Raw genomic sequence first — 23,809 nt, forward strand, 5'->3', positions numbered from 1 at the left:
TGCAGGTGTCCAATTAGTATCCGGAAAGTGTCTAATTAATGTCGATTTTTATGCGACAAATGATGTGGTGTATCCATCGCGTGTCGGCAAGTGTCGTAATCATATCGTGTCGGTTTGTGTGTCCGGCACGGTTAGTCGGCTACAACATCTTTCTTGTCGTGTCCGTGGAACATAGCAATAAAGGGGTCCGCTTGCCTATTGACCACTGTGATAAATTAAGTTTGCCCGTCCATGTGGACAAGCAAACAATCAAATGAGACTAGTCCCAGTGGACTTGCTGCGAGTCGGCCAAAACAAACTAGTCCAAGCCCATTTTTGATGGTGGGAAACTCGGAAGACAAAAAAGGTTATAATGGCGAGAGAACTTCAGAAGAAATAAAAAACCAGATCAAATTTTGGATGCTAAAACCCTTCTCTCTCTCACTCAAAAAGCTTGAAGAACATCAGATGTTCAAATTCTAAAACCCATAAGAAACAAGAAGAAAAAATGTTGAGTTTACTAATTTAAGAGAGATGGAAGTAATGGAGCTAGAACCAAGGGTAAAACCCTTATCATACAAAATCAAGGGCATGTCTCGTGAAGCCCCTTCACAAAAAGCACTTCATGTTCTCGATACTGATCTTCGTTCTCACTGGTCTACTGGTACTAGCACTAAAGAATGGATTTTGCTCGAGCTAGACGTAGTTTTCTCTCCCTATATCCCCATTCTTTGATTTTTACTTAGCTATTGTTTCTGCCTCAGTTTCATTATTTGTTACAAAGTTGTAATTTCCTATAATTTTTGTTGAATTTAAGTATGTTTGCTGTACTAAGATTTTATTTTTATTTTTAATCACATCTTAAAATTTTAGGTCTTCTAGATATGAAATTTCAGGCAAGTAAATGTTCGCCTACCGACTGTTAAACCTTGTTAGTTGCTTGCTGTATTTATTTTTCAGAATTTTTGAGTTTCCGAGTTTTATTGCAGGAACCGTGTCTACTATCACATATACGGATTTACAATAAATCAGTACTTGAATGGGAGATTGCAGCTGGGTTGCGGTACAAGGTTAGGGAATTACACTAGTTAAATATTGAAATTGATGGGTTGCATTGTTTTTCAGTACTCCCTTTCCGTTAACTTTGAGAAAATGTTAACTTTGTTGTACTTCATATATCTGAGCAGCCGAAAGTGAAATAATGTTGAGAGAGTTGATTTTATGAAAAATGAGATTTTAGTAGTTTTCTTTTGAAGCATGTATTGATTTTAAGAAGCTATAATGTTTTTCCTTTCTCAGATATGGTTAGTTTCCTTCCTGCAAATGTGAATCTATAGCTTGATTTGATATTATTACTTTTCGTTCATTTATATACGATTCCCACTTTACTGCTAATGAAAGTAGCTCCAATGTGATCCTTAACGCATTTCCCCCCTTCAAGTTCTTACGTACAACATCTCATAATATATGGTTTGGATTGAATGGACCCTTCTCTAGTTCTCTGCCAAGTTATGTTTTCTAGTTGCTATATTTTGCAGCCAGAGTCATTCGTTAAAGTTCGCCCCCGATGTGAAGCACCTAGGCGTGACATGACATACCCTATGAACTACACCCCATGCCGCTATGTGCGAATATCTTGTTTGCGTGGGAGTCCTATTGCTATATTTTACATTCAGGTAATCAACTGGAATATATTCCATTTCATCATCTTTGATAGAGCAGCTTCGTTGATGCTCAAGTCTCTTTGCATCTCTCTTGCAACTCGCTAACACATGCTACGAATACAAGCTATCATATGTTCTGTACAATATGTTTATGTTGAAGAGATAATAAACTTACCATGTGTCCTTACATTGCAACTTATACTAAATTGTCACCAAGTTGTCATCTTTATCTTTTGTGTACCATGCACTCCCTTCATAATTTTATCAGCCATCAGCTGTTCACTGTGTTTATACATATCAAGAGATTCTTGATCATGAGTTGGCAAAATATGGATTCTAAATAAAGACTGTTAGATGTATTATTAGTTCGGGTAACTGTGTTGTAGACTTCAGATATCTAAACTTTTGCCGCTTGGCTCCTACTGCAGCTAATAGGAGTTTCCGTGCCTGGTCTGGAGCCAGAGTTTCAACCAGTTGTTAATTATCTTTTGCCACACATTATCTCTCACAAGCAAGGGGCAGAAAATCTGCATCTTCAGGTAGACCATTTTTTTCCTTCTATTTTGGTAATCTGTGCATTGTCTTGCTATCAGTTTGATTTCTAATATTCATCAGTTTGTAGTTGCTGCAAGACATCACAAACAGGTTGCTGCCATTTCTCCCACAACTCGAGGTACAGCTACGGCTTACGACTTATGATGGAACAAGAAGTGTAATGCTACCTTTATTCTGGGATATATATCTTGCTTGTTCTTGTTAATTACATATTTCCTTAATGTGCAGGCGGAGCTTACCAATTTTACTGAGGCAGCGGAATCTAACATGCGTTTTTTGGCTATGCTTGCTGGCCCATTTTATCCAATTCTATATGTAATAAATGAAAGGTCAGTTCTACTTTGTATTGTTTATCCGCTTCTTCATAAGGATATACATATGCATGTATATAATGTCAAACGACAACATTTTTTGTGTTTCAAAATTTCCTCGCATGGAGTCGTACCCGACATGCGAAGACGCGGAACAGCTTTGTTAGCTGTTAACTTTAACACCTTTCGAACTTAGTTTTATAAAGGTTTGGAAAAGAAAAAAGAGAGAAAGAGAAGAAGAAGAAAAAAAATGGCTGTCATTTACTTCAATATAGGTCTGGATGTAGACATTCTATTTTCCTAAACAGAATGTGCGTAATACTAACCTAACCCAGTAACCCTAACTCCCCTGTCCCCATATTTAGCCTTTCTAGGTTGATTTGGCAGAGACCATATGCCGGTATCGGACATTGCCACCTGCACCCGTGTCACGTTACATGGTTCTTTGTTTGTTTGAATGATAGGATGAGCCCTTTTTAGAGCCATTCAAAAGAAAATAAAGCATAGTAAGTACAAGAAACAAGGAATTGTACTATATCTGTAACAAATTCAGTGCTCACCAGATGATTGCTTGTGTCATTGCATCTTATGGGAATGGGAGAGCAACATATAGCTTAATTTGGTAAAATATTTCCCACAGTTATGTCTATGTCCAGGGCTATTTTGTTAATACCAATTAGGTAAGTAATAATTGTTTTATGCATTCAACAGATTACAAAAAGTATATTGCTGAGAACTTTAAACCATTTGTGGAAAAAAAGAAGATATTGTTATGGTATTAGATAGTGTTAACAGAGTGATTTTAAAATCACAATGATGAGTGAATCGGTCTCTTAAAAATTTCGCATGTATACTTGCAGAAAGAACGCATTTAACTTGCATTTTTGAGGTTAGCATATTGATACTATCCATTAGGCATTAGCCTATTTTACTGGGAATGTTACAATTTATGAAGAGTAGCAGGAGGGAAGAAGTCAGTGGAGATAAAAAAAAATCAAGCCACACTTCTTTTACGGCCGTTGTTGGACTTATTTGGGAACTTTTATGTTTTCGTAATGCTCAAGATATGTTCTCGTCTGTCCGCATTACGTTTCTTGTCATTATACGAACAATTGGACATCGTGCATATTATGTTGCCTAATCATTAGGCTTAAGTTGTGTTTTATCTGATTTCTTCTTCTTACTCAAATCATCTTTTGTAATGTTTTATGCCGTGGCTACTGTATTGACTAGTTTATTGCATACTTCTTCTATCCATAATTTCGTGTTCTCTGGTGGAAGTGCAGAGAAGCAACTAGAACTTCGTGTAACTTTCTTGATTCAGATGCTTCGAAAAACACCCTACCTCCAACCTTAACCGTTTCCTCCAATTTTGAGGTGACTGCTCTGTTTCATTCTCGTGGATTGTTCTGCTGATTATTCGATAAAGTCTCATATTCTGAATTATTATGTCGTTTGTTTTATATATTTTCTTTTTACTGATTGTCTGCACTTCGCTTTTTGTTGTGTGTTACTAGTTAAGTAACACTTCAAGATTCGAAAGAGTGCTTGCATTGGCCACCGTTTCATCTCTAGATTAGTCAGTGGATATTATTTGCTTGAAATTACTTAATTAGTTAATTTGTAAATTCTTATCATGGCTAGCAAATAAATTCTTGTAACCCAGGTGAGATATGACTTGAGCATTACTGTAAACATTTACTTCAGAAGTTCTCTTGGCTATTGTTAGATTTGTTTATGGAAAAATGTGAATAATTTGTAAATGAACTTGAATTTAGGTCCAACCGAGGAAGTTACGTAGCCCTTCATCATTACTTCAGCCTGCTTCGAGTTTAGTTTTTCGTCCCGACACAGTCTTCATGCTGCTCAGAAGGGGTTATACAGATCCTCATCTAGGATCTATTTGCCGAATGGTATGTACCAGAGCCTTTTTTGTCTATTGCTGTCAGTAGTTATCCTGCACTTGTGTTGAGCATGAATCTTCTGATCGGTGGAGATCACTGTGTGTGTTTCAGTTTTCTGGAGTTCTTCGAAAGCTCATTGAACCTAGCGAACCACTAGAAACACCAGTTCCATCCACTGATTTGACATCTACAGTTTCTGATGAGACCAGCAAAGCTGAAGCATCTAATTATATGCTTTTAGCCGATTACTCAAGCTTGTTTGGGGAGGAACTTAAAATACCTGAGGATCACTGGGACCCCAATTATGCTAATGTCTTGGATATTTCGACCGTGGAAGAGGGGGTTCTACATGTCCTATATGCATGTGCGTCACAGGTGAGCCATGGTATCAGGGATGTGTTGTTTCTTAAATTTTAAGGATCCAACTCTTATTTATAGGTAGTCTTATTTAGCTCTTACATTCCATGTATTTATTTCTGTTCAAATTTCAGCCTCTCCTCTGTCACAAGCTAGCTGAGAGTAGTTCTGAATACTGGTATGTTCTACCACTGGTTCAAGCATTGCTTCCAGGTAGTGTATCCTTCTACATAAGTTCACTGTGGTATTGTGACGGAATCTCTGTTTTTCTGTTTATTTTGTTTTTTAGGGTGAGAAACAGTTGGAGACAATGTATGTTTTTTCCATCTCAAGCTGCTTTTCTAAAATTGTCTAAATTAGATGTTCTTTCAAAGTCTCCTTGGTATATGGTATTCTTGCTAGAACATGAGCAGAGTAATCTACGATAGACAAGGCTTTATTTTAGATTGACGCGCAAGTTCTCTAAGTTAATTGTGTTTGAATCAGTTATTAAATGTATACATTTCTTGCGAACTGCAGCACTTCGACCTCCAGTTAGCGGTCCTTCAGACCATGTTGAGGACGGTTTTTCTCAATGGAAACAGCCATTCGTGCAGCAGGCCCTCTGTCAGGTTATTGTACATACTTGATTTATTTTTATATTTTGTCTTTTTGACCAGAAAACTTAATTTCCTTGTCAAATTCCATTTGTTATTGCAGATTGTAGCAACGTCTTCGTCTTCAGTGTATCGTCCTTTGCTATGCTCGTGCTCTGGTTACTTGGCATCATTTTCTCCATCACACGTTCGTTACTTCTAGCTCCTTTGTACATGATACATTTTTGTGATCCTCTATTTTGTGTAACACTCGCGTGTCAGTTATTCTGTTTCATATTCTAATTCCTCAACCAAATTGTAACTTGCATCTAAATAGCAAGTTGTCCCCCATATTGCAACTGCCCTGGGTATTTGGATTTAATAGTATGCTACCTGCTTATATTGACAGAGAAAGGCAGCTTGTGTTTTGATTGATCTCTGTTCTGGACCACTGGCACCATGGATATCTGTTGTGATTGCAAAGGTTCTCTCTCTCTCTCTCTCTCTGTACTACTGTCTTTTTTCTTTCCCTTCTTGCTTACTGGTCTGATTGTACTGCAGATTGACTTGGCAATCGAGCTTTTACAGGAGCTCTTAGGCATTATCCAGGTAAACTTGTTACCTCATTTGGTGTGGTTAGGCCCATTTCAGGCTCTAAATTCATCCTACTGATCATTGTATTTATTTTAGCTTTCACTCATTTTGGTTTTGGTTAATTTATTTGTTATGGTAGTCAGAAAGGTTATTCATTTCATGTTATATTCTAAGTATGATAAGGAAGAGTATGAATACAAGCTTATTCCTGCTTTTCTCATGTTTAAGGGTGCTCGCACTTCTATATCTTGGTCTCGAGCTGCTCTTAAATACATCGTTTTGGCACTCTCTGGACATATGGATGATGTACTAGCTGCGTATAAGGTGCCACAATTTTTCTTTATCTTTTTTAATCTCGTTGTTTGTTTCACATTCATGCTCTTGTTTCCAGTTTACCAAAATTACAGTACAGATCTGTTGTTTGTTTCACATCTGTATTAATAATTTTTAATACAGATGGTCGGTCTCATGCCGCGGGCACAAAATCCAGGGTTATTTACAATTTTGTGCTTATGTGTAGGATGCGAAGCATAAAGTACTCTTTCTTGTGGAGATGTTAGAGTCCTTTCTTGATCCTGCCGTAACTGCAGCAAAGAATACAATTGCTTTTGGAGACGTTTCCAGCATTTTCCTGGAGAAGCAGGAACAGAATTGTGCTGTTGCTCTGAATGTTATACGCACAGCAGTGCGTAAATCTGCTGTACTTCCGTCACTAGAATCTGAATGGAGACGAGGATCTGTTGCTTCGAGGTAACAGAACCGCATTCTGGATTCTCATATATCTATTTCTAAAATATTTATAAGCTAATTACTTTGAGTTTATTTATTTATTTGGCTTCTAGGTAACCAGTAACTGTTCCCGAGAATTTAATACTTAATTTGATTAGTTAGGAAAGGGAAAAACTTAGCAGTATAATATCTTTTGATCAAGAAGTTATTAGAGATGACTCTATTGCTCGAGTATACCTGTACCACGAGGCTCTTCTTTTTATTGGTAAATTTGGCTTCTAGGTAACCAGTAACTGTTTCCCGAGAATTTAATACTTAATTTGATTAGTTAGAAAAGGGAAAAACTTAGCAGTATAATATCTATTGATCAAGAAATTATTAGAGAACGACTCTAGGGATTTGAATGATCTTGCTCGAGTATACCGATACCACGAGGTGGCTCTTCTTGTTCTTGGTAAATTGTTTCCTAATACCTGACTACAAAGTCCATGGATACAAGAAATGTCTGAGATGTTTCACATCTTAAACTTAAAATGCTTAATTAACACATCTGATTATATTTATGTAAAGCTAGTAATTAGTTTCCCAGATTGCTCAGAATTGACACAATACAATTAATGCAGTGTGCTTCTCTCTATTTTGGATCCAAACTTGCCATTGCCTCCTGATATTGACCTTTGCGTATGCCCTGTTACAAAAGTATCAGAGCAAGAAGAGTCGGTTCGCTTTGGAGGAGCCTTTGCAAGACCCAATGATCAAGAAGAATCTGATGGGAAAAGTGAAATTCCGGAAACACCTATGAAGATAGACGTCCTGGATGATGCTGGTCTTTTCTTTGCCCCACCGGAATTGAAAAATGCTGCATTGAGGAACCTTTCTAACTCTTTCACAAGACATAGTCAGGATAAAAACTGTATAGAATCCAATCATGGAAATGTCAACAAAGGAGGTAGACATCTAATTGGGAAAAATCTAAATACGCACTTTGAGAATGGTTTAGTTCTGGATGTTGGGTTTTCTGTCGAATACTTCAACTTGCAGGCTGATTATTTGCAACTTATGAATCATCGAGACTGTGAGCTTAGGGCATCTGAGTTCCGGAGTTTGGCAACAGAGTTACATTCACAACATGATATTACTCCTGAGGGTCATGATGCTGCTATTGATGCTTTGCTTTTAGCTGCTGAGTGTTACATAAATCCCTTCTTTATGACAGCCCTTAGATCTCGTCCAAAAGTTAACCCGACGAGTATTAGCATAATCAGCAATGTTAAGAAGGATGAGATATCAGTACCAAGGGTTTGTGAAATGAAGTGCAACGACTTGGAAACAATAACACTTCTTGAAAGGAAAAGAGACTTGACTGTTCTCCAAATACTCCTCGAAGCTGCTCAATTGGACAGGGAGTATCAGAGAAGGGTATCTGGCGAGGATCAAGGTTTACATGATAATGGGGGCATGGAACAAGGGATTGAAGTATTGACAGTAGATGAGCATGCTTCAGATGCAGTTACTCTGGTTCGACAAAATCAAGCTTTGCTGTGCCGCTTTCTGATCCAACGGCTAAGTAAGAACATAGCTCATGCCGAGATTCTCATGCAGATCTGTTGTTTTTCTTGCACCCGCACTGAACTTTTCCTGCTCTCCTGAAGATGGTGGATTGACATTGATTGGGATCTGCTGAGTATCTTAATGGCCTACTTTCATCTTTCTATCACCAGCTTAAAGAGGGCAATTTGCAGTTAGATGACGAAATACATGGGATACAAGGCGCTGGATTATTCTTCAGAGATTAGTCATTGCATCCAGTGGAGGTGATGAAGGACCAGACTTTGCAATGAAGGTCAACAATGGTTTCGGTTCAAAAATCTGATTCCTCCTTCCTCCTGGTTAGACCGGATACCTAAATTCTCTTCTTCTCAATTCCCACTTGTTCGATTCCTGGGATGGATGGCGGTATCCAGTTATGCAAAACAGTATTTGAAAGAGAGACTCTTTCTTGTCTCGGATCTCACAGAGATGACGGGTTTGTTATCAATATTTGCAGATGAGCTTGCCCTTGTCGATAAAATAGCAAAAGATGAGGCTGCAAAGTTGGGGCTGACCAGAGAGAAAACTGATTCTCAGGCCAGTGAAGGGCTTGAACTTCATGAAAGACATGGGACCGGATCATTCCATATTATTTACCCTGACCTACATAAGTTCTTTCCAAATTTGAAAAGGCAGTTTGAGGCTTTTGGGGAGAATATTTTGGAGGCTGTCGGATTGCAGCTGAGGTCTCTTTCTACGACATTCGTTCCTGATATGTTATGTTGGTTTTCTGAGCTTTGCTTATGGCCATTCCTCGACACCGGAAGGGATTGTTACTTGAACAGAACTACTTGTAATCATTTGAAAGGTTATGCTGCAAAGAACGCAAAAGCTATAATCTTATATGTACTTGAGGCAATGGTGGTTGAGCACATGGAAGTTATGGTGCCTGAGATACCCAGGGTGGTGCAAGTGCTGGCATCCCTATGTAAAACCTCATATTGCGATGTGTTTTTTCTCAGTTCTGTTTTACGTCTGCTGGAGCCACTCATCTCCTATGCTCTAAAAAAAGCGGCTGATGATGAACATATAGTGAAGGATGAATCTTCCTGTCTTAACTTTGAGTCTTTATGTTTTGATGAGCTTTTCTGTTACTTGAATAATGGAATTGAGAATGAGGATGGTACTACAGAAAGAGTATACCGTGGAGCACTGACCATTTTCATTTTGGGTTCTATCTTCCCTGATTTATCATTTCAAAGGAAGAGGGATATTTTAGAGTCCTTAATTTTGTGGGGTGATTTCACGAAGCACGAACCACCATCTGCTTTATATGATTATCTGTGTGCATTTCAGAAAGTAATGGATAGTTGCAGACTTGTGCTAGTCAAGACCTTAAAAGATTTCAACCTAAGTATCCCAGTAATGAATCCACAATTGCCTGTGGAAGGCTCTACTCCTGTCCTTGATGATAGGTCAGGAATCTTTGGTATTCATGATGGTATCTGCGATCAGTTTGAAGGTGCTGAGGATGATGAAGACCTGTCAGGTAAAAAAGTCCAGGCTTTGCAAGGTGAAGAAATTGATGAGTTTTGCAAATGTTTAGATGGATTGATTTCTAAGCTTTATCCAACAATCGAGCTCTGTTGGAAACTTCATCCTCAACTAGCAAAGAAGCTGATTGTTACACTGTCCAGGTGTTACATGTACTTTAAATGCTTGTCATCTCTGCAAAACTTTTACGAAAATGAAAAGAGTGGCGGTGAAGATGTGTGCCCAACTATCACAAGTGAATGTGTCGCACTTCATTGGAGAAGTGGTCTTGAAGGGCTTGGGAGATCTGTTTTAAGGCTCTTAGAAAACCGTTGCTGGCAGGTTGGGTCCACTATGATTGATTATTTACTTGGATTGCCTCCATATTTTTGTCTCGATAATGTGCTGGGATATATATGTTCTGCAGTAAAGCATATTTGTTGTCACGCGCCAACCTTAGAATGGCGCCTTCAGACTGATAAATGGTTGTTGATCTTAGTCTCGAGGGGTATCAGTAGCCTTCATGAAAATGAATCCTCATTCTTGGATATGTTCTCTACGATGCTGGCTCACCCTGAACCTGAACAGCGATCTATCGCATTGCAGCAACTTGGGAGACTTGTAGGAAAAGATGCAACAAGTGGAGCATCAAATTTATCATACAAGATTCATGATATCAAATTAACTGCATCTGACTTGTCCAGTTCTGTATCTGAGTCGGTTCTGTCTCTACTGGTGTCATATACGTGGGATAGGGTAACCCTATTGGCCTCATCTGATCCATCAATGGTTTTAAGGCTTCATGCAATGGGTATTCTAGTTGATTACGTTCCTTTTGCTGAGCGGAGTCAATTGCAATCTTTTCTTGGGGCGTCGGATACTGTTCTTCATGGTTTGGGCAGACTTGCATACTCGGTATGTGAAAGCCCGCTAACACATCTCTCACTATCCGTTCTTGCTAGTGCCTGCCTGTATTCCCCTGCTGAGGATATTTTGCTAATACCTCAAAATGTTTGGAGAAACTTGGAAATCTTAGCAACATCAAAATCTGGTATGCTCTTTCTTTTTGGTTTTTTTGAATGTTGATTGGGCAGGGAAAACCTTAGCTCTGCTGTAATAGGCTTCTGATAATTTGTTTGCACAGAAGGAAGGCTTGGTGATTTGGAGAAGAGGGCCTGCCAAGCTTTATGTAACCTAAGAACAGAAGTTGATGACGCAAAAGAGGTATATGATATTGTAATGTTGTGCAAAAAACCCTGTAAACATGCATCATCACTTCTTCAGACATATTTCAGTGTTCCTGGCATCTATCTGGTGTAATTTTATATTTTAGCAATATATAGTTGGCTGGACTAGATTGAAAATCCATCTGGTTTATAGTATTCTTATGCCTCTGCTAGTTTTAGTCAAAATCTACTGAAATGTTGAGCGAAGCATTAATTTTACCTATCAGGTCCTGAAAGAGGTTCTTTCTACAAGTACTTCTACTAAAGACAGTGACCCAGGTTTTGGAAGTACCCGGGAATCTATTCTTCAGGTACGGAGCCGTTTTGCGCAGGAATACTTTTTTTTTGCGTCTATTATTTTTACCTTCCCGACCTCTTCATTTTTGTTGTTCACCTGTTTGAAACATGGCAATGGTATTTGTTTCCAGTTTTGACCTTTGGTTCTATTATTCTGTATAGGTCCTTGCAGATTTGACTTCTGTTCAGTCATTTTATGATGTCTTCTCGAAGAAAGTCGATCGAGAGGCTATGGTAAGTGTTGAATTGGAATTGTCAGTTCTGTTTTCAATTTTCAAGACTAAGTTTACATGCTTAAGCGAAAACTGTTTTAGGAACTTGAAGAGGCCGAGATTGAAATGGACCTACTTCAGAAAGAACGAGCGCTTCAGGAATTGTCTGGTGTTAATAAAGACGAAACTCAGCAGATTCCCCTGTTCTCTAGTAATAATTTCTTTAGCAATCATCTTCGAACATGTTTTCACCGTATTGCTTGTACGCATCTTGGCTTTTGGTAGGCTGATATCTATCCTTCTTATATTTAATAGCTCAAATGGAGAATAATAAAGGTCTTCAGCAAATTAAGGACTCGATTCGTTCTCTGTAAGCATTTTGTGCAGTTTTCTGGTTTGGGCCATAATACTGATTTTTACTTTCTTTCCCAACCTCTCCTTTTTCTAAGGACGCCAAGAAGTAACCTATCATGATATTTGTTTCTGTTGAATGTTTTAATGATCAGGGAGAAGTCCATGCTCAGAGAGGAGATAGCTGCTCGAAGACAAAAAAAACTTCTTGTTCAGCGCGCTCGTCAGAAATTTTTGGAAGAAGCAGCATTACGCGAATCAGAGCTACTCCAAGAACTCGATAGGTATTGCTGAAGATTCTGTGGTTAGTCTTAATTGCTAGAATAATTGGGATGCGTCTACATGCATGCCTGTAGATAATCAGTAAGGGTAGTGTTTGGAGCTAACACCTGTTTTATGCATACTTAGGGAAAGAACTACTGAAGTGGAGCGTGAGATTGAAAGACAACGAGTGTTAGAGCTTGAGCGTGCAAAAACAAGAGAGCTGCGCCACAACCTTGACATGGAAAAGGAAAGGCAAACACAGGTAAGAATATCTCAGTTAATTATCATTTGTGAAACAATCAAGAACAATTGGTCGAGTTGTTTAGCGCATTCTTTGAGTGTCAAACTTGAAATCATGTAAATTCTAAAAGAGACACTTGGATGTAGAGAGAACTACAGCGGGAACTAGAGCAAGCTGAATCTGGACTTAGATCATCGCGTCGAGAGTTCTCTTCATCAACTCCCAGTGGGTATGTTCTTCGTTCCACTTGAATTTTTTTGTACATTCAGAACAAGTTTCAGTTAGTCTCCGCTAATTGCTTTTTGTGGTGCATTCTATCTGCAGTAGGCAGAGAGATAGGTACCGGGATAGAGAAAATGGACGATCAGGTCATGAAGGAGGTATTAGGTCAAGCAGCACTGGTCGAGAGAGTGGCCCTACATCACAGACACCAATTAGTGGCGCCAGTTCTAATGTGGCATCTATTCCAACAGTAGTTTTAGGTGGCGGTGGTTCACGTCAATTCTCAGGTCAGTTGCCAACTATTCTACAATCACGGGACCGTCCAGAAGAACGTGGTGGTGGCAGTTATGAAGACAATTTTGAGGGAAGTAGAGATTCAGGTGATACGGGTAGTGTTGGCGACTCGGATACAGCATCTGCCTTTGATGGGCAAGCTGGGGGGTTCGGGTCTGGGCAGAGGAATATATCTCGTGGTAGCAAGTCTAGGCAGTTGGTGGAGCGTAGAGAACGAGAAGGAGGCGGGAGACGCGAAGGAAAATGGGAAAGAAAGCATTCATGACATGTTTAGGATAATCTGCCACCAATTGTGGATAATTCTACTTCAGTTGTGAAAAATGCAGATGGGAGAAACAAGCTTCACGCCAAGTCTCACGTGGATCTGCTAGTGTACAACAACTCGGATGTTAACTCTGGCTTGATTCCCTAGGTTGAAGAAGCAAGCCTGGCGATGAGTCTCTAGTGGAACTGCTGGTGTACTCTCTGATGGTTATTCGTGGCACTTCCTTCTTGAACGTCAACTCTTGAACCGGTCTCCATAGAAGGCATTCCACCCCAAAGGCTTAATGCATGTTTTGAGTTGGTAGACGACCAATGGAATTGTGGCTTGCCGTAGAAAAATTGGGTAAAAAGTTGGTGGTAGATAGGAAGTGCCTCTGGTTAGCAGCAGATGGCCAATACTAACACAGATGCTTCACTAGATTAGTGGGTCAGATATGAAATGTACTTGGGATCAGTTGGTTTTCTGGTATCACCCTACAATTGTTGTTGCACAGATGTCTAATGACATGTTTCATAATTAAAATTCTTATTTGAAATACCAAATTGAAAATTTTGGAGACGTAAATTTCATCATCAACTTCGGACCACTTCTGAATTTATTGCAAAACTAAAATACTTTTCGCCCAATTGGCTCATGCTCTATCTATTTGACATTAGTAGTTGTGCGGTTTATTCAACAGGTACTAATTTGCTGATTGCTTGCAAAAATATTTCTGTAGATTAGTGTTCTTAAAATGTTCTTTAGACATGTCACCTATCTTATCTATCAGTTTGCACTTTGTCGTTTTTAACAATGTCCATGGATCCTCCCTCATACTCTATGTAGGTACACATTTCATCTTCCGCCACGTGTCCACAAAGACACACGTGGAGGACATGCGGCTGAGAGCATCAAGATATGATATCACACGTGGACAGCCAAGAGACGTGCCTTGTCAAGATAGCGTCGCCACCCGCCAGATCCAACGGTAGAGGATCGAGGAGACGGAAACACTAGAACACTGCGAAGCACTGGAAGATAACCCAAGAGTCACTTTATCCTATCCCAGAAAGATCTAAGATCTACGGCTGGAGATAGTCAGACTGACGCAGACAAGACAGGGGCAGAGGACAGTTGTCTACCGCGGACAAACATCTCAACTACCCGCATTAAATACCCTCAAACAGCATACGTGTCAGTCAGCCTGTGGAGGAAGCGCAGATAGCACTGAATATCCAAACGGAACACGCAGAGAGAACTGAGAACACGAAGATCTCTGCGTAAGCGGCACAAGACACAAAAGGATAAGGTTATAACGGGCTTCAGAAGTGGACCCCACATAACCACCCTATAAATACGCCTCTCTCCCAAGTGAAGAGGGGGCGAAAAACATTGAGGAGAGAATAGGAGAGAGACAGAGAGATAGAGAAAGTGTAAGTGAAGTTCCTCCTGCTACGCAGGCTTATATTGGTCTCAAAGTCATTCGACTATGTCTGTAACCCTCACACATATAATGAAAAACCCAATCCCGGAGACAGAGATCTGAGTGAGAATCATATAAGTTAATCGTTTCGTCTATGTTCATACATTTATGCTTTATATGTTCAATTCGTTACTTATGTTATATCATGTTTGTACATTTCATACTTCGTCCACTATTTATCTTATGGTATGAGCTAAGGACAATGATTGTAGTTGATGAGACGAGGAAGAGTATTAGAACTCTGAGTCAAGGATTCGACATAACCAATCAATTCCCCTCAGGCGCAGCCTATTTACTGTATTTTCACGAGTCTTCGCGCATTGTTTGTGAATACTCAGATGACATTGATCCGTGTGTTCACAATCTGGCGCTAGAAACAGGGATTTTCATCCCGGTAAAAGATTTATCTTCTCCTGTGACTTGTTTCAGGCTTCGTTTCCTAAAAATAACGATGTATGGAACACTACGGTTTTTTCCGTTCGTGATTTCAAAAACTAAAATTATGAACAGATCCGCGTTTATCTAAATAGATATGATTTTTCATGCGTTTTCTAAGTTTTCACGCCTTCGAAAACTAAAATTATGAACAGATCCGCGTTTATCTAAGTAGATCTGATTCTTGATGCATTTTCTAAGTTTTCACACCTTTGAAAACTAAAATTATGAACAGATCCGCGTTTATCTAAGTAGATCTGATTTTTCATGCATTTTCTAAGTTTTCACGTCTTTGAAAATCAAAACTTCGAACAGATCTGCGGTCATCTACGTAGATGGGCGCCTTTCGTATGTTCAAGATTTTACACCTTTGAGAACTCAAAACGCTAATAGATGTCACGTGGGACCCATTTGTCTTCGTGACTTTTTCTCTGTTTTTCAGGGAAATATTAAAAGATGGAGAAAAGCAAAGATATCAGGAAGGCAAAAGCTTCGTCAAAAGAGATGCCAAGGACAACTCCAGTGGTAACTAGGAGTAAGCATAGAGGTGAAAAGCTGAAAGCAGCGGATAGGGCGCAGGATAATGCGGAAAGCACGACCCCCATCAATGCCAACATCATCACAACAAACGCCGCGGCAGCCAAAGCAGGAGCTTCAAGAGCTGGCGGATCCAAAGTTGGAGCTCCCAGAGTAACCAATGCTCAACTACAGGAACATCAGGAAGTCGTAGCAGAGTCAGGAATACAACAACCCCTCTATGGGATGCCCTTAACCAACGAACAAAACATACCTTTTCCGACCAAGCAACCACTTCTAATAGCAGGTCAACCCTCACAACAACTGTCGGGGTCCCAGGGTGCACGGTTAGATCCACCAGAGCCAGTAATACAGATCGTGGATGAGGAACAGACCATAGCCGCCGATGAGCAATTGCGGGCAGGAATACCAAATCAAGGGTCAAATCATTCCGCTCAGATGATGGCCGAGCTGGCAGAATTAAGGAAGAACCAGAAGGCATACGCAAATGCTGTGGCGATATTAGCACAAGAGAACCAAACACTCAAGGAAAGAATCATTCATAGCGCAGAGGTAGAAAACCAACGCGACGAAGCTAACTCCAAGGCTGTAGCACCTAATCAAGATAGAAGAATGGTGATCGCAAACAACCCGATTCCATTGAACCGAAGAGGAGCAAAGAGCATCCAAAGATCAGACCCTAATTACAATCCCGAGAACTCGGACTACTACGACGGTACCACCCTCCTAAGAGCAAAATCTACCATTCGTGAAGAGCACCAGATCGCAATGGAAAATATGCGTGCTGAGATGCTGGAAGAAATCAAGGAGATAAAGACTAGGCAGGGAGGCGGAAGACTAGAGCAAGTGATGAAGGAAGCAAATACTACCCCGCTGACGCCACACTTGGCCAGGGCTTCCATACCGCAGAAGTGTTCGGTTCCTGCTTTCGATTGCTATGACGGATCAACTGATCCTGCGGCTCATCTTCGATACTATAATCGAATGATGGCCCGTTGGGATAACGAAGACTCCATACTGTGCAGATACTTCCCATCAATCTTAAAAAGTTCCGCGTCGTCATGGTTTGATAACTTGCCATCAAACTCCATCGACTCCTACGACCAACTCACGGAAAAGTTTCTAGCAACATACATGTACAACAAGGTTGTCAATACTGGCATGGACAAACTATTCTCACTGGAGATGAAATACAAAGAGACCATCAGAGAATATACTAATAGATGGCACAAGATTTGCCAAGCTATTGGCAACGTAGATCCCGTGGTTAGTATCAACTGCTACAAATGGGGGATGGACAGGATGAGTCCTTTATTTGTCGAGATCCACGGAACCATCCCTACCACCGAAGGAGATCTCCGGGTAATCATAGAAAAGCATGCAACGCTAGAAGAAATTCAGCGTGAAAATCCCAGAGCTCATACTCAACGTCCCACACGCACAAATTCCGTGGAGCAAGCCAGCGGGTCCAAAAGAGGAATTACAGAAGAGCATCCCAACGCAGAAAGGAAAGAACGAAGGGATGATAGACGAAGAGATGATCGAAAATTTGAAGATCAAATTTATACTAAGCTGAATACCAGTTATTCGCGCATCCTGAGGGAGATCAAGGGGAGGGAGAATTTTGATTGGCCATGGTCCAAGGGAAAGCAGCCTCCTAGATCAGAAAAATCCAAGGAATACTGTGAATATCACTGTTTCAACGGTCATCAAACAGAAAAGTGCAAAAATCTCAAGACAATGATCCAAAAACTAATCGACGCAGGAGACCTGAAGCAATATACACAGAAGATTGATAACGAAGATAGAACCAAGAGAGGCAAGCAGGTTCAATTACCAGAAGGAAACCGCACCCTCAACACGATTTAATGTTCAGAGATTCAAGGACCATCCCTAACCGCCCAGATTGGGAAGAGATTGAGAAAACAATTCGAAGATTATTGTGAGATTTATAATATCGATGGGAAAGAGGTAAACGAGCACGAACAATGGATGGACGCGCCCATGACTTTCGATGCGGACGATGTAGAAGAAGACATGGAAGACCATAATGATCCTCTAGTCCTCACACTCCCAATAGCAGGGTGCAATGTCAAGAAAATTCTCATCGATGGAGGAATCTCAGTCAACGTCCTGTTCTATGACACGTTCAAACGTATGGAACTCAACGACGAGCAACTGCTGTCATCTTACTACACCATCTACGGATTCAACGGCGCAGCTACAAAGCCCCTAGGGGACATTGTCTTACAAGTAGACGCAGGGCCCATGAAAGTGGGCACTCGATTGAGCGTCGTAGATGCACCTTCACCTTACAACGCCATCATCGGAAGAAGATGGGTTCAAAATCTCAAAGGAGTGGCGGCAACCTACCATCAATATCTCAGATTCCCAACACTCCAGGGAGTCATGAAAATTAAAGGATACCAAGTAACTGTGCGGGAATGTCAGACCTTACAGAATCAGATCAATAATGAGCGGGAAGAAAACCACCAGTCCCGAAGAGCCAAAAATAAGGAAATAACCATAGATACATATCTGGAAGAAATCTAAGCCTTCTGAACGTAAGCACCACTGGCAGCGCAGAAGCCATCACCTCCGCGACAAAAAAAAGACGGAGAGCCCACCAAATAGCAATCAAAGAATGTTCCTCTCTTGGGGGAACCAAAAACCACGTTTACGCCTGTCGAAGCAGCTAAAGAAGTCAACATAGGTACTGAGGGAAATCCGAAGATTATCAGAATAGGAACCTTGATGGATGAAGAAAGAGAAGCCGCGCTAATCAAACTTCTAAAGGAATACGCGGACATCTTTGCTTGGAAATTAGGGGACATGCCGGGAATTGACCCAAAGTTAGTTCATCACGAACTTCAAATAAAACCAGGTACCCCCCATTTTAGGCAGAAGGTGCGCAAAGTAGCTCCAGAATACCATCGAGAAGTTGAAGTGGAACTCCGCAAACTACTGGACGCAAGATTCATCAAAGAAGTTAAGTACCCAACATGGATCTCTAACATGGTCATCGTACCGAAGAAAAATGGCGGAGTAAGGATATGCATCGACTTCACCAACCTCAATAAGGCTTTCCCTAAAGATGGATATCCACTGCCAAGCATTGACCAACTTGTTGAGGCAGTTGAAGGATACGAAGAAATGTCATTCATGGATGGATACTCTGGATACAATCAATTATTCCTAGCAGAAGAAGATCAACAACATACAACATTCTATACACCGCACGACCTCTATTGCTATGTAAGAATGCCCTTTGGATTGCGAAACGCAGAGGCAACCTACCAAAGAATGGTGGATGAAATTTTCAAACCTAAAAGATATTGGAAGTACCTGGAAGTACGTTGGAAGTATATGTGGATGATATGCTCGTTAAAAGAAAGCTGCCCAAAGATCATCACCAAAACCTAAAAGATATTTTCCAAGCAATGAGAGTGCACAACATGAAGGTAAACCCAGAGAAGTGCACTTTTGGTGTCACTTCCGGAAAGTTCCTCGGATATCATCCATGAACTACAGCACTCTCAGAAGTCACAAGTATTAGCAGATTTCCTAGCAGACTTACCATTGGATAACTGCGAAGAAGTCATCATCGAAGGACGAAAGGCAGCAGGACTACCAGAGATGGACGAAGGTAAAGACCCTATAGACATCTTGGAACCAAAAAATCCTAGGCAATGGGAAGTCTTTGTAGATAGGTCGAAAAATAAAGAAGGGGCGGGGATAGGCATCGTAATCACCACCCCAACAGGAGACAAGATCATACATGCTTTCAGGTTAAAGTTCAAGGGGCATACCAACAACATAGTTGAATATGAAGCAGTGGTGCATGCCCTTCAATTGATAATAGAAATGGGCATAACTGACGTGCATCTGACAAGCGATTCACAGCTAGTCATCCGACAAATAGGGTTGCAATATAATGTTTATGACAGAACATTGTCAGCATACATGGAATTGGTGCAAACACTGGCATCACAAATCCCAAACATCAAATTTCGACACATGGCAAGGAAGGAACTCAGGCACGCGGATGCCCTGGCCTACATATCATCGATGCTCAAAAACGAGAACGTCAAAGCAATCAATGTAACCAAGATTTACGAGCCTTCAATTGATATTCAATAACTCTGCGCTGCACAGCAGAGGAACCACGCAGAGGAACCACGCAGAAGAAGATATTGCATATGATGACGTGGGATAATTCATCGCGAATGATTTCCAAGAAGACGACATCACGGCTAAGGCAGATCAAGATGAAGACTTCAGCAAAGAAGAAGATTGGAGATCTGAGATTCATCTTTTCCTAAAAGAAAGAATTCTACCCTCGGATCTAAAGCAAGCCAGAAAAATACAGTCAAAGGCAGGAAGATATGATCTGAGAAAAGAAATTTTATACAAAAAATCTTTTCTCGGACCATTATTACGTTGCCTATCCAGATCCGAAGGACATTTGATTATGAAAGACATACACCGCGGCGATGCAGGCAATCACAGCGGAATGAGATCCCTAGCAGATAAGGCGAAAACTCAAGGATATTACTGGCCAACAATGATACGAGACGCTGCAAGAATGTCACGAAGATGCGAAGAATGCCAGCGTTTCGCCAAAAAAATCCACGCACCCGCAACAATGTTAAACCCAGTAGACAGCCCTTGGCCATTCTCAAAATGGGGCATAGACATCGTGGGTCCCCTAATCGAAGGATCAGGGAAGAGAAGATTCTTGATAGTGGCCACGGACTATTTCAGCAAATGGGTAGAGGCTAAAGCCCTGGCAAGGATTCGAGACGCAGATGTCTTCACATTCATTTTTCAAAACATCATTTGCAGGTTTGGCATACCAGCTGAGATTGTATCTGACAATGGCAAGCAATTCCAGGGAAAAAACATCGACTTACTCTTCGATACTTTCAAAATTCGAAAGAACAAGTCAACAAATTTACCCTCAAAGCAATGGTCAGGCAGAAGCCACAAACAAAACCCTCGCACTCATCCTCAAAAAGCAGTTGGACGAATACAAGAAGCGTTGGTGTGAGCAACTACACAACGTTTTGTGGGCTTATAGGACAACTCGAAGATCAGCCACGGGAGAATCCCCATTCTTACTCACCTATGGAGCCGAAGCTATTATCCCAACAGAAATAATCATGCCAACTACGAAGACTGAAGCATGGGAAAAAACCTCACAGCGGACATGATGTTGGAAAGGTTGGATGATCTAGAAGAGAGGGAGGAGCACTACAAAAAATGGAAAACTATCAAAGGAAACTAGCAAGGGAGTATAATAAGAGGGTTAAGCTTAGAAATTTCGTAGAAGGGCAGTATGTGCTGAGGACCATTCCCCAATACCAACGAGAAAAGAAGTGGGGAAATTAGCACCAACATGGGGGGGACCCTTCGTCATACATGATGTTGCAGGAAATGGGTCTTATTATCTGCGCAACCTAAAAGGGGAGATCCTCAAACACCCATGGAATGCAAAATATCTCAAGCCATACTACCCGCAGAGCGCAACGCAGACCTGCATCTACGTGAAGAGCGCCAGAAGAAGAAAACGACGCTTGCGATCGACATGTTTCTATCTCTGAGAGAGGAATAGCAAACCTCAACCTATCAATCAAGCAAACTTTTGGCAAAAAATAGTCAATACATGGAGCAACATAGTAACAAGACGACTGCGTGTAAATATAACACCTCACGAGAACCATACACCTGTAAATACAGCCTCCGCGTCAATACTTCATCCTCCTGTTTTTTACTATTTGCTACCTCAAAGGTTCCATCAATGAAATTCTTTTAAATTTAACTCAACAAACTGAATAGACACTTTAACCCTCTTTCACCCGTGGACGTAGACACTCTGCTGTCGAACCACGTAAACACTGGTATTAGTTGTTGTTCTATTTTACTTGGGGAAAGTAGTCACCTACAATCTCTCGGGACTCCACTATCAGCGTCTATAAGTGTAGTACCATGGGGAAGGCATCCAGCAGAAAGAGATACCCAACCAATCTTATGGCAGCGGGTTGACGGAATGAACATACATTCCAAACAACTCATATCCTAGAACGCTGCCCCGACCCCCACCGTCTGGGAATCCTCTGGCCCAGGATTAGCCAGCGGGGGGACAGGTCTCAAGACGTTCACGAAGATACGCATATCTTCGGGTTCTCACTCAAACACTTCACTTACACTTATGGCAGCGGGTCGACGGAATGAACGTACATTCCGAAAAATTCATATCCTAGAACGCTGCCCGACCCCCACCGTATGGGAATCCTCTGCCCAGGATTAGCCAGCGGGGTGACAGGTCTCAAGACATTCACGAAGATACACATATCTTCGGGTTCGCACCCAAACACTTCACTATCCATGATTACAGTCAGTTATATTCCAAATTAACCATAACAATAATCAATTCATTAAAAGTTGATTACAGGCTTGACAATGATACGAGGAAACAAGAAAATACAAAAGGAATCTCACGAAGACTCGTAATCAACAAAGATCAACTCTACAAAAATCTACTTGGATGGTTCAACCCCACCAGCAGGTTTAACAATCTTCCCCTTCTGCGTTGAAGGTACGCTCCCACCCGAGGAAGGGCCTGAAGAACCAGATGTAGGGGCGGGGGTTTCTCACGACGCGGATAGCTCTTGATAAGGACATGCCCAGTCTTCAGATCATACTCAATGTTATCCAGAATTTTGTTAGTCTCTTCCACTAGTTTACACCGAGCCTTGTACGCAATAACAATATTCATCATCTCAGCCTTTGACAACAACGAGGAAAGGCGACTCACTTCCTTCGAAGCGGCTTGGGAAGCCTCGTCCATTGCTGTAACTAAACCTTTATGATAATTAATCTGACTTTCCTGATGCACTAATTGAGATTGAGCCTCCGCAAGCTCTTCATTTGCAGTGCGAAGCTGTCCCTGGAGCTCTGCAAGGAAAAGAAAAACGCAGATGGTTAGGTCTTGGAAATTGCAGAATCACACTCGATAATATAAGCATATACCTTCGACTCTCGCCGAAGCTATTTCATATTCGGTAACAGCAGCATCACGGGCTTCACCAAGAAAATCATACTCATCTGACAACTTCTTATAATCCGCTTGAAGGGTTGAAAGAGCGTACTGACTCGCATCTAATTCTACCTGTTTCATTGAATACAAGTGACGAAGATGATTGACCTCATTGTTTAAACCCTCCATACCCTTGTTGAGCCGATACATATTTACTTCAAGATTCCTCTCAGCCTCATCTTGGCATACCACATCAGCCCTAGACGCAGCTAATGCTTTGCTAAGAGCACCAGCCTCAGCCCTAGCGTCATCTTTCTCCCTAACAAGACGCTGAAGGTAATCTTTAACATCAGAAGACTGAGAAGAACGAGGTTGACGCAATTCTTCTTCCAAGAGATTGATTTTAGCTTCCAATGATAAGACCTGTTCTCGGGATTCACGAAGATTATCACGCGTCCACAACAACGTTCCATCAAACAAACGACGATCATTGTTATATTGGTTCTGCAAATCAATCATTTGGACTCGTCTGACCCGCCACTTCTCTTCCAGAGCATTATGTTCATCGGCACGAGCATTCCACTTATCAGCCTCGCTCTTTATCTTCTCTACCAACTATGCGATGCGAGATTTCTGACGCTGCCGCTCTTTCCGAATCCATACTAACTCAGGAACTCCACCCACTGAAGATAGGGTGGGGGAGGGAGACTCAGACAGAACATTAATTATGGTAAAGGACAATATCAAGGAATAGAACAGATAGTCAAACCTGTAACAGCCGAAGAATTCTTCTTGGCCTCCTCCAACTCACTGCGAACCATAGCAAGATCCATACGAAGCTTCTCCTCCTCCTTGCCTTGTTGTTCCTTAGCCTTGAGGAGACTCTTCAACTCACATATCTCCCTATCCCTATCCCTATCAGCGATGACAGTCTCAGCCGCAGTAAGCTCCTCTTCCCGAAGACGAAGCTTAGCCTCCAACTTAAGGGATTTGGCCTTAAAAAACTGGTACAACATGTGATTGCAATGCTCACTCCTCATCATCTGCGAATCAGAAGATTAGAATACCTTGACTCTAAAATTGCTAAAAATGGATCACGAAAAATGATAAGAGAACTCACCTCTAACATCCGCTGTTGGGGAAATCCATACTGATACCCATCATCCAACGCCATCATATCAACAACAGTCGAGGGAGCGTCGACTACTAGGGAAACTTCCGAGGGCCGAAGAT

The 23,809-nt window shown here is 41.1% G+C and overlaps 2 protein-coding genes across 4 annotated transcripts; both read left to right on the forward strand.

Moving 5' to 3' along the window:
• The first annotated feature begins 327 nt into the window (after positions 1-327).
• Positions 328-8,318, forward strand: LOC113294728. The gene is made up of 18 exons (XM_026543103.1): positions 328-681; positions 969-1,049; positions 1,518-1,655; positions 2,072-2,182; positions 2,266-2,316; positions 2,427-2,527; positions 3,796-3,886; positions 4,288-4,422; positions 4,525-4,788; positions 4,905-4,948; positions 5,060-5,082; positions 5,290-5,381; positions 5,470-5,553; positions 5,755-5,829; positions 5,907-5,954; positions 6,168-6,263; positions 6,460-6,689; positions 7,292-8,318. The coding sequence occupies exons 1-18, from the start codon at positions 514-516 to the stop codon at positions 8,316-8,318; spliced, it is 2,859 nt and encodes a 952-aa protein (XP_026398888.1). The 5' UTR covers positions 328-513.
• Positions 8,319-8,526: 208 nt separating this feature from the next.
• Positions 8,527-13,689, forward strand: LOC113297548. 3 transcript variants are annotated; one of them, XM_026546049.1, is made up of 10 exons: positions 8,527-10,782; positions 10,876-10,955; positions 11,185-11,268; positions 11,417-11,488; positions 11,569-11,677; positions 11,782-11,836; positions 11,973-12,101; positions 12,226-12,343; positions 12,469-12,551; positions 12,647-13,689. In XM_026546049.1, exons 1-10 carry the CDS (start codon positions 8,619-8,621, stop codon positions 13,101-13,103), a joined length of 3,351 nt encoding a protein of 1,116 aa, XP_026401834.1. In that variant the 5' UTR covers positions 8,527-8,618; the 3' UTR covers positions 13,104-13,689. The 3 variants fall into 3 exon arrangements, with proteins under 3 accessions (XP_026401834.1, XP_026401836.1, XP_026401835.1); XM_026546051.1 differs by having other exon boundaries at positions 12,650-13,689; XM_026546050.1 differs by having other exon boundaries at positions 10,879-10,955.
• Positions 13,690-23,809: the final 10,120 nt, after the last annotated feature.

Source organism: Papaver somniferum, chromosome 7, assembly GCF_003573695.1.
Source record: "Papaver somniferum cultivar HN1 chromosome 7, ASM357369v1, whole genome shotgun sequence".
Taxonomy (NCBI): Eukaryota; Viridiplantae; Streptophyta; class Magnoliopsida; order Ranunculales; family Papaveraceae; genus Papaver; species Papaver somniferum.

Excerpts from the sequence above, each read along its gene's own strand:
- LOC113294728 (XM_026543103.1), top strand. The coding sequence starts at position 514 with ATGGAAGTAATGGAGCTAGAACCAAGGGTAAAACCCTTATCATACAAA. Across the intron at positions 5,382-5,469 it reads TGCAGCAGGCCCTCTGTCAG|ATTGTAGCAACGTCTTCGTC; the intron begins GTTATTGTACAT and ends TTGTTATTGCAG. Across the intron at positions 6,690-7,291 it reads CGAGGATCTGTTGCTTCGAG|TGTGCTTCTCTCTATTTTGG; the intron begins GTAACAGAACCG and ends CAATTAATGCAG.
- LOC113297548 (XM_026546049.1), top strand. The coding sequence starts at position 8,619 with ATGGCGGTATCCAGTTATGCAAAACAGTATTTGAAAGAGAGACTCTTT. Across the intron at positions 11,489-11,568 it reads AAGTCGATCGAGAGGCTATG|GAACTTGAAGAGGCCGAGAT; the intron begins GTAAGTGTTGAA and ends AAACTGTTTTAG. Across the intron at positions 12,102-12,225 it reads CTACTCCAAGAACTCGATAG|GGAAAGAACTACTGAAGTGG; the intron begins GTATTGCTGAAG and ends ATGCATACTTAG.